This window comes from Ursus maritimus, unplaced genomic scaffold (genome assembly GCF_017311325.1).
Source record: "Ursus maritimus isolate PB19 unplaced genomic scaffold, ASM1731132v1 scaffold_15, whole genome shotgun sequence".
Lineage (NCBI taxonomy): Eukaryota > Metazoa > Chordata > Mammalia > Carnivora > Ursidae > Ursus > Ursus maritimus.
The window spans coordinates 62803503-62813372 of NW_024423897.1; the positions used below are offsets into that span (position 1 = coordinate 62803503).

General features: G+C 65.2%; 1 protein-coding gene across 1 annotated transcript in view; it reads left to right on the top strand.

Annotated features, from left to right (window-relative positions):
* SLC12A7 (solute carrier family 12 member 7) overlaps positions 1 to 9870 on the top strand; it is a 43275-nt gene that overhangs the window by 15839 nt on the left and 17566 nt on the right. The window contains exons 2-12 of the mRNA XM_040630580.1: positions 918 to 1012; positions 1357 to 1482; positions 3409 to 3555; positions 4712 to 4766; positions 5868 to 5998; positions 6704 to 6945; positions 7710 to 7921; positions 8238 to 8405; positions 8934 to 9032; positions 9546 to 9603; positions 9696 to 9860. Coding sequence (XP_040486514.1) covers positions 918 to 1012; positions 1357 to 1482; positions 3409 to 3555; positions 4712 to 4766; positions 5868 to 5998; positions 6704 to 6945; positions 7710 to 7921; positions 8238 to 8405; positions 8934 to 9032; positions 9546 to 9603; positions 9696 to 9860 — 1498 coding nt within the window. The remainder of the gene's footprint in view (positions 1 to 917; positions 1013 to 1356; positions 1483 to 3408; positions 3556 to 4711; positions 4767 to 5867; positions 5999 to 6703; positions 6946 to 7709; positions 7922 to 8237; positions 8406 to 8933; positions 9033 to 9545; positions 9604 to 9695; positions 9861 to 9870) is intronic.

The window sequence follows — 9870 nt, forward strand, 5'->3', positions numbered from 1 at the left end:
CCCCCCCCCCCGCCGCCCGTGTGGGCTGCTGACCTCCTCCAGGCTTGCGGTTGGATCTGAGGCGCCTTGGCCCAGCCCTGGGCCTTTGTGTTGGCCCCAAGGCCACAGGGCGCAGCTCCTGCAGGTGGACTGTCTGCCTGCGGTCAGGCCGCTGTCCGGGTGCCAGGGAGCTGTCCTGCTGGGGGTTCTGGGTCTTGAGTTAACCAACCCCCCAACCCTGGCATCCAGCTTCGGTCCCACTGAGAGTTAGTGGGGGCTGTGCTCGACTTGGTGGATGGGGAAGCACGGTTTGGGGGTGGGGTGGGGTCCTGCCTGCTGGGGATGGGGGTGGTACTGCAGGGGCCTGAACGGGCCTGGCTCGCAGGACAGCGTAACTGAACCATGTGGGGGTGTGATATGGGGGGACACTAGGGTCTGCCTTGCTGGCATGGCCTGTCCCCGCCTGGGCCCCAGGTCGGCGGGAATGGGGTCCTGGCCACTCCCGCTCCAGGCATCCAGGGTGGGCTGGGCTCACATCAGCACCTGGCCTCCTCTTGCACGGCAGCCTGTCCCCCTCCCCCACTCCACCCACCCCTTCCCACTCCCTGCTCCCTGAGTCTTGTGTCATAGGTGGGGAAACTGAGGCGGGGAGGGCTGGGCTGCTTGGGTACAAACAGCTGTCCCAGCAGCCAGGGCCATGACCCTGAGGAGCATTGCTGGTGGGGGTCCCAGGCACAGAGTGACATCTGCCGGTGACACGCATGTCTGTGTTCTCGGAACCCAACAGCCTCTCCCGCTGCCCCATGGCTGGCTGGGTGGAGCCGAGGGCCCTGGTGTTGCACAGGGTCTCCCCCAGGCCTTTGTGGACGCGGGGCCTGCAGGGGTGCCTGTCCTGTTCCAGCCACTTCTAAGACTGACCTGAGCGGTTTCCCTTCCAGGAGATGGAAACCCGCGAGAAAACAGCCCGTTCATCAACCACACGGAGGTGGAGCAGGAGAACTTCTTTGAAGGAAAGAACATGGCGCTTTTTGAGGTGACTTACACGTCCCCCGACGAGACACGTGAGGGCCGTGACTTGTTAGAGGGCTGAGACTTCGCAGTCGGTCTCCTGAGGAGCTGGGGGTGGGGCAGAGGGCTGTCCATCTGACTGGACGCCGTGCACGGGGGTGGGGGGTTGTGGGGGGGCCTTCTCGGTGGGGCCACCTGGGGAACCCGGGATCCCTGACGTGGGCCCTGGCGTGCGTGTGTCTGGGGTGGCGTGGGCCCATCTGGGCCCTGGGGACCTGATCCGGAGCTGGAAACGGCCGGGAGCCCCGCTGGGCACTCTCCTGTGGGTTTGAGGGTCCAGGTGACTAATCCAGTCGTGGCCCCGAACAGGAGGAAATGGACAGCAACCCCATGGTGTCCTCACTGCTCAACAAGCTGGCCAACTACACCAACCTGAGCCAGGGCGTGGTGGAGCACGAGGAGCACGAGGAGGACAGCAAGAGGCGCGAGGTCAAGGTGCGCCCCCACCCCGCCTGGTCCTTGTTCCCGCCCCCTGTCCCCCAGCCCCCACGCCCTCTTCCTTCTCTGTCCCCATCTGCTCCCCATCTCCATCTTCTCTCCGTCTTCTCTCCTGCCTCCCTGGTCCCCATCCCCTGCTTCTCCCCCACATCTGCTCCCCTGTCCCCCCTGTCCCCGTAACCCTCCCTCCATCCCCCTCCCTGGGGCATTCCCCAAGTCCTAGTGAAACATGACTCCTTTCCTCCTCTCTTCTGCACGTGGCTCAGTTGAGGGTGGAAACGGGCCTTCTCTACAGCGAACAAGACAAAGGCAGCATGAGGACCCCGAGGTCTAAGTGCCTGGCCTTGAGGGCTCGGTGTTCCTGCGGGGTTCCCACCAGCTAGGTGTGGAGCATGGAAGCTGGTGAAAGGGTGGGGTTTCCTGATGGCTGCCTCCCTGCCTGCCTGTCCCTCCTCCGTGTCCACCCTGCCCGTGGCACTAGCCACATGGCCGAGGTGCTGGGCCCCCTGTGTGCACGGGGGCCCGCCTCCCTGATCGCCTGTGTCCAGACAGACACGGGGCGTGAGGACTTCCCAGCCCAGCCTCACCCCGGCCACCTTCCTGGGGCAGAGGGCAGGGGGGACACCGGTCCCAGGTGACACCATGTGGGGAGGTGACAGCCGTGGACGCTGTGGAATTGGGTGCCGTGCTTACGGCTGAGTCGCTCACCGGTGTGTTTCTGGGGTTTCACACGTGTCCCGGGCACTGCCTGTGGCTTTACTTGGACTCTGCTCGGGCTCCAACGTTCAGGCCTTTTCCATGCCGCCGGCCACGTCTGTCCCTCTGTCTGCTAGAGCTTGTGTCCCAGGGCACCGACCACTGCCTTCAGGAATAGGTCCTTTCCTGTGGTTGGCCCGGGTCTGCTTGCCTCTTGGAACCTACCGTGGTCCCCACCGTCCCCCCTCACTGCCCCCCTGCCATCTCGCCCCGCTGGCCCCTGCTGCCAGGCACAGCCCGGCACAGCCCAGCATGCCCTTCCCCGAGCTCCGAAGTGCGCCCCAGGCTCTGGGTGTGTCTGTCGAGATGTGGTCTCAGCCTCCAGCCTGGTGCGTCTGCATGGCACGTGGCCTGGACCTGTGGCCAGAGCAGGACCGGGAGGTCCTGTCCTTGAGGCAGGGGTATTGTCTGGCCTCTGTCCCCTTGGGGCACAGGGGCAGGTGCTGTGGTCACAGCAGCGATCCAGCACAGCTGTCCCGTAGACAGGTGGACGGGTTCTGGTTGGGATGAGTCCGCCGCCCCACTCAGGACTGACTCGGTCCTCGGGGTGGGGGCACTGCCCTTACTGTCCCCTGTGTCCCCCCGGGCACAGGAGCTTGTGCCCAGACACCCAGCCCCCACTGCAAGGCACCATTTCCAGGGCTCCCCTCTGGCTGGGCTGATCCAGCAAAGCTGCCTCTAGGAGAGAACAGGAGACCCGCCCTGCCCTTCCAGGAGGACTCAGGGTCTCCCAGCCGCTGGGTGCAGGACATCAGTGGACACCCTGCTGCAGCTGGGGGATGGCTGCCTGGCACGTCTAGCGGCTGTTTCGGACGTTAATTGAACCGTGAACCAGAACTCACACCTTCCTGGCACTGCTGTCCCATTTCCTCCTGCGTCAGGGCCCGCCTGGGCCTCTGGAACCCTGAGCTGCTGTCCGCTGGACGGGGCCTGCTTGTCCTGAGCTCAACTTCCCCGACGCTGCCGTGGCTGCCCTCGTGGCACCCCTTCCTGCCCCCTGGAAGCAACATGGTTCCTCCCAGAACCCGCTCTCTCGAGGATTTCTCCCAAAGCCCCCCTTCTAGGCGTGGCCTGGAGCGTGCAGCCCATGGGGCGTCTGCTGTCCCCGGGGCGCCTGGGGGGGGAGCGGCAGGCCGGGGTCCGCAGGAACCGCTGTGTCTCTTCCAGAGCCCGCGCATGGGCACCTTCATCGGTGTCTACCTGCCCTGCCTCCAGAACATCCTCGGGGTGATCCTCTTCCTGCGCCTGACGTGGATCGTGGGCGTGGCCGGCGTGCTGGAGTCCTTCCTCATCGTGTCCATGTGCTGTACCTGTGTGAGTGACCGCGGGCCTGGGGCTCCCCGCCCCCAGGGCAGCCTCCTCACGAGTGCTGGCGCTGGCGGGGGGACGTCGGGCTGGCCGGACTCCCGTCCCTGCATCTGCGGGAGGATGTGGCCAGGGGTGTCTGGGGGGCGCAAGGGCCCTATGTTAGCTCCTGGGCTCCCTGTTTGAAGGAGGGGCTGCCCGTGCCAGTGACTTGTTCAGCCCCCGACCCTGTTTCCTCATCCCCGCGTGGCCCCAGGAGCCTGCGTCCTGTCGCGCTCACTGCACCAGGCCCCCTTCTCAGCGCCCCGGGTCGGCTGTGGCCTCCGCGTGTCCTAAGCGCCTGCTCCCGCAGCCTCAGGCTCTCCTGCCTGGCTCTCACAGTGGAGACTGGAGCTCAGCTCCCCTCATCCCCCCAGGGGTCTGTCACCTGGAGCTCTGGCCCAAAGAATGTGCCCCCCGTGGCTTCATGGGCCGTGGCGTGGCCATCTAAACTGCATTACCTCTTTCATGTCTGGTGACATTTCTCTCACTGGGGAAATGTGGACACACCTGGAGTAATTGCCGTAAAACCAGATAAAAATTAGCATAAGGACCAGGGGCTCCTTTAAGCAGCACATGCATCCCATAGGATTTTTAGCCAAAGGTGCGCCCGGTGGAATCACAGTGGCCACTGAGGCCCTAACTTTCCTGAGGCTGTTCCTTCTGGTCCTTGGGTGGCAAACTGCCCCCAGCCTGTGGTGTGGCCACTTCTGAGCTGTGCTGGGAGCTGGAGGCAGAGCCACCCAGGACAGCTCTGGAGGTCCTGCATCCAGCCCCCAGGGCGGGCACCCAGACGGGGTCTCCCTTGTACCCCACGGTGGGCGGGCACCCAGATGGGGTCTCTCTTGTACCCCACGGTGGGCAGGCACCCAGACGGGGTCCTCCCCATACGCCACGGCAGGTGGGCACCCAGACAGGGTCTCCCTTTCATTCCAGGTAGGGTCCTGAGTTGGGTATTTCTGGGTGCCCTGCAGGAGCTCAGCTTGGGGGGTTGAGTGGGAGATCGGGGCAGCCCTGAGTGTCCTGGCGCCCATGTGCCTGACTGCTTGGCAGCCCCTCTGTGATGGGGCTGGGTGTGGCCCCCAAGGTGCCCTGTCTTCTGAGAAGATAGCCTGTGTCTCTGCAGACGATGCTGACTGCCATCTCCATGAGTGCCATCGCCACCAACGGTGTAGTCCCAGGTAAGGGTGCCGGGGCAGGCTGTGTGGGGTCCCGAGCTGAGCCCTGCTGGGGACCCCACTCAGGATGGCCTCAGCCCAGGCGGCCGGCGCTCTCCCCAAAGGGCCCCAGTGTGTGCACGTGCCCTTACCCGCCTGGCGGCCAGCCCGGAGGACAGAGACACCCACATCTGGCTGGCAGCGGGGTGGGGAGTTGGGGACGTCCTTTGCACAGCCAGGCTCTCTCAGGAGCCCCCTCAGCAGGGACCCTGCCTCCAGGCAGAGGTGCTCATGGGCTTCCGGCTCTCAGCAGTGCATGGGAGCTGGTGCCTGGTGTCCTGGGCGTTGTCCTGTGTCCCCAGAGGGCACCGTGGGCCGTCCTAAGGCTAAGGTCCGACTCCGACGCTGTTGCCCAGCGCCTGACCCCGCGCTCAGAGCTGCTGTGACGCTGGGTTTCTGCTCCCATCAGGAACCTACATGAACGCTTCCCGATACTTTCTTATGAGATTTCGGCTTTGCTGTGTTCAGAGACTGTGGCCTTTCAGGAGCCGCTTTTTGCTTTTGATTCTGGAGTTAATTTCTCCCAGATGCTCACTATTTAGAAATAAACTGAAGCACCACGGTGGGCAGTGGGCAGTGCCTGCCTCGGGCGCCGTGTGGCCGGTGTCAGGGGCCTGGGGAGCAGAGGGGCTGCGGGGCTCCGGGGACGGCCTTCAGTCTGGGGGGGCTGCATTGTCCTTGGAGCCCTGGTGGCACGGCTGCAGCTACTGACTGTCTGCAGGGTGGGTGGGGGGAGCTGCAGGCAAGGACAGGGAGGGGGCGCTGTGCTGCGTGTCTAGGCCCTGGGGGGCTGCCCTGTGCCCGGAGCCTCCGTGGCCCAGCGGGTGGCAGCGGTGTGGACAGCGTAGATCCGCAGTGGTCGTGTCCCCGCCCACCGGCCGAGCCGCCTGCGCGCAGGGTCTGGGGTCCACCGGGCATTAGCCACCATCTGGGGCAGGATGGTGTGCTCCAGCAGCCACAGGCTTCCTTGGCCTTTTTGGGGCAAAGTGCACAGCGTCAAGGTTGGCGTTGGCATCACAGTAAACGGTGCGGCGCTGACCCGCTGCTTCTCTGTCCCGTTGGCAGCTGGCGGCTCGTACTACATGATATCGCGCTCTCTGGGGCCTGAGTTCGGGGGTGCCGTTGGCCTCTGCTTCTACTTGGGCACGACCTTCGCCGGGGCCATGTATATTTTGGGGACCATTGAGATTTTTTTGGTAAGTGCCTTGTTTTGGGCTGGTTTTCCAGACCTCGAGGAATCCCTCCCGAGGCACACAGGCCCCCTCAACCGGCCCCTCACTCTGACGCCTGCCTCCTTGGACTCTTGGGGGGGTTGGCTGTATCCCTCGCTCAGGGGCTGCACCGTGGCTGGTGACCATGCCCGTGCGGCAGTGACTGGGTCCCCGGCTGCCCTTCAGATCGGCCGCCAGGGTTCTTGCCAGGTCGACGTCCGAGTGCACAACAGGCTGCAGGCCTGAGCCCGGGATCAGCCGCGCGGCCCTGGCCTTCAGGGCCTCATCTGTTGGAGGCAGGGCTGGCCGGGAGACGGCTCCTCGGCCAGGAATTGTTCTGTCCTGTTGTCCCCACTGTTGATGTTACACGAGCTCAGGAGGGCCTCCTCCAGAGACGTTCTCACTCCTAGATCGTCAGCCGCTGTGGCCCCAGCCCTGCAGGCTGAGCTGGGGCTGCCGCCCCGGGCCCGGCTTCCACGACACCGACCCCAGGGGCAGCGTCTCTCGAGGCTTCCCTCTCCGCTCCCATTTCGGGGCACCCACCAGGGCCGTGAATGTGTTCGGGAGGGTGGGGGCTCACGGCGGGGAGGGAGCCCAGCATCAGGCCCTGCAGAGGAAGGGGCCTCTCCTGTGGGGCCAGCTTCCAGGCAGGCTGGTTGGCGGCCCTTCTTGACCCTCTGTCCCCTGCAGACCTACATCTCCCCCAGCGCGGCCATCATCCAGGCAGAGACAGCGGAAGGCGAGGCCGCGGCCATGCTGCACAACATGCGTGTGTACGGGACGTGCACGCTGGTGCTCATGGCCATGGTGGTCTTCGTGGGCGTCAAGTACGTCAACAAGCTGGCCCTGGTGTTCCTGGCCTGCGTGGTGCTGTCCATCCTCGCCATCTACGCCGGCGTCATCAAGACCGCCTTCGACCCGCCAGACATCCCGTGAGTCCTAGGCCCGCGGAGGGCCAGCTGGTCCTCCAAGCCTCGTCCGTGCCCATGACCACGTGGCCGGGCCCGGGGTGGCGGTGCCGTGGGGCGCAGACGCCCCTGCTCCCGCCCGGTCCATCAGGGTTCTCGTGCGACCGCGTCATCTGCGCGGGTGGGATGGGTCTGGCGAAGGTCACGGGTGGACAGGGTGCTGCTGGCCCCAGGGACAGGCAGGCGGCACTGAGCTCCGCCTGGGGTGGCCCGTCCTCCGTGCTCCCTGTGTCCCGGCTCCCCTGGTCCTCACAGGAGCCCCCCCGTGGGTTCCTTTCTTTTCCCTCTTCTGGATGTGGATGCCAAGTCCCAAGGAGGTGGCCCAAGGTCACGGAGTGGGTGAGCGAGCCGTGGTATGTCTGGCATGCGGTCTGTCAGGCTGGCCGGGTGGGCCCAGCCCCCACAGGGCTGATCCAGGAGGGGCTGGTGGGCCGGGTGGCCGCTGGCGCTGAGCCCCTCCCCGCTTCTCCGTGTGGAGGGAGGCACCTGTGTCAGACGCCTGGAACGGCCGTGTCTGCACCACGCTGCGCTGAGCCTCTGACGGAGGATCACGAGGGGTTGCTGGGGTCCTGCGTCAACCCCGACCCCTCGCAGCTCGCGCAGCATTCCCATTGCCCAAGGTGGAGTGTCTGAAGCGACTTAGAGCCCCCAACCCAGTTGCCAGACAAAAGCAGTAGTCGTTTCAGAAGGGGCCCGCACGTCCCCTCACGCCTGACTCTCCACGCTAGGGTCTGTCTGCTGGGGAACCGTACCTTGTCGAGACGCGGCTTTGACGTCTGTGCCAAGTTCCACACCGCCAACAACAGCACGACACCCACCGCGCTCTGGGGCCTTTTCTGCAACAGCTCCATGCCCAGCGCCACCTGTGATGAGTACTTTGCCCAGAACAACGTCACGGAGATCCAGGGCATCCCCGGCGTGGCCAGCGGCGTCCTCCTCGGTGAGCGCCCTGGGGTTCCACATGGGACCACACCTCCCCTCTCCCACGGCTGCCCGACTAGGAGCCAGAGCCGCGGTCAGTAGACCCTGCCTTTTTTGGGGTTTGCTGCTGGGTGCACAGGGGGTCGTGGTTGGGGGCAACAGGGCTTGTCCCTTGGTTCTTCTGGGAGGAAAGGTGGTGCGTCATTCTGTGAAGTTGCAGCCCATGGGAGCTGGTGAGCCCTTTGCCCCCCGTGGCCTCTGCTGGGGCCTCCCTGATGGCAGAAGCCCTGGCAGAAGGTTCTGGAATCCTGTTACTGGCCTGTTGTTGCCCACAGATAACCTGTGGAGCGCATACACAGATAAGGGGGCGTTCGTGGAGAGGAAGGGCACACCGTCAGTGCCCGTGCCAGAGGAGAGCAGGGCCAGCGGCCTGCCCTACGTCCTCACTGACATCATGACCTACTTCACCATGCTGGTCGGGATCTACTTCCCCTCCGTGACCGGTGAGGCCCTGCCCTGTCCTTCCACTGTGTACGGCTGCCCTGGTCCTCCAGGAAACGAGCCGCCGGGTCGCTGCTCCCCACATGCTGATTGGGGTGCAGGAAGAAGCTTTGTCCCAAGCAACCCGACAGACCGGCACCACTTGGAGTCACCGACCGTGGCGCCTTGGCGTGGACCCGAGTGGTGTCCTTACAAGACCCTCAGCTGACCTTCCGGGATGACCTTCAGTGCGCGCCAGTGCCGCCTCCCTTGCCGGGACACCCCTCCGCGGCCCGGTGTGCAGCAGGAGCCCCAGCCCCCACCTGGCCTGGCGTGGCTGCCCGAGCCACCTGCAGCCACTGGCACATCTGGCCCGTGCCCGGGCCGCTTGGCCACCTCTTGGGCTTCCCCTCCACTAGCTGCAGCCCCACGGTTCGCAGGCTGGGTGCTTGTCTTTAGTCTCACGCCCTTCCCGTGTGTGGTGGCCTGGGGCTGGGCCGGCGGTGCTTTCCAGGTCTGCTGTGACTGGGCTCCCCCGGTGGTTTCCATAGGTATCATGGCGGGCTCAAACCGGTCCGGGGATCTCAGGGACGCCCAGAAGTCGATCCCCACAGGGACCATTTTGGCCATCGTGACGACCTCTTTTATCTGTATCCTCGGAGGGGCCGAGGTGTGGGGGGTGCAGGCGCTGGGTGAGGGAGGCGCCGATGGCCTGACCACTGCTGCCCCAAGGGAGAACCAGGCTGGCATCTGCCTGTGGAGGGAGAATGAGAGATGCCAGGACGCTGACCTCATGGCTGGCTGCGGCCGGAGCCGTTGTCCGTACACGGCGTGTGGCACCCACATCCTCACACGTGACATGTGGCGGTAACCCGTAGCTGCGGGCACGGCGTGTGGTGCTTGTGTCCACGCCCACAGTCACAGCGTCGCCATGCGGGTCGCTGGGGTCTGTCCCTGCCGAGCGATCCAGCATCCCCTGCCGGGCGCCCATGGCGGTCACACTTCCGGCCATGGGCAGCCTGACTCACCTGAGCCAGGACGGGGCAGCAGGGAAGGCGCCTAGGGGGCCATGGGGTCACGGCAGCGCGCGGGGTGGGGCAGGCCTGCCTGCGCCTGGGACCCTGTCGGTGTTTGGCCAGCCACTTCCTTGACACGAGACAAAGACCTATCCTGCATCGTGCTTTTCGGGGCTTGCATTGAAGGCGTGATCTTACGAGATAAGTATGTTGGGGTTTTGTGGCTTCTAGAAGCTTCTGGGTCCGTATCCGTTTTCTCATAGGTGATGGTAACGTTGACTGTGGGACCTCCCGCAGCATTTCAGACTTCGAGCGGGAAGCAAGAAGCCCGCGGCCCCTCTGGGGGGTTCTGTTCGGTCTGGTGTGTGCGTCCTGTCCTGCTCCAGCCTGGAGCTGGGGAGCCACCGAGCACCCCACCGCCCGAGAGAGCACGAGGGGTTCTGTGCTGTCCCCGACAGCAAGGCCGTGCGGA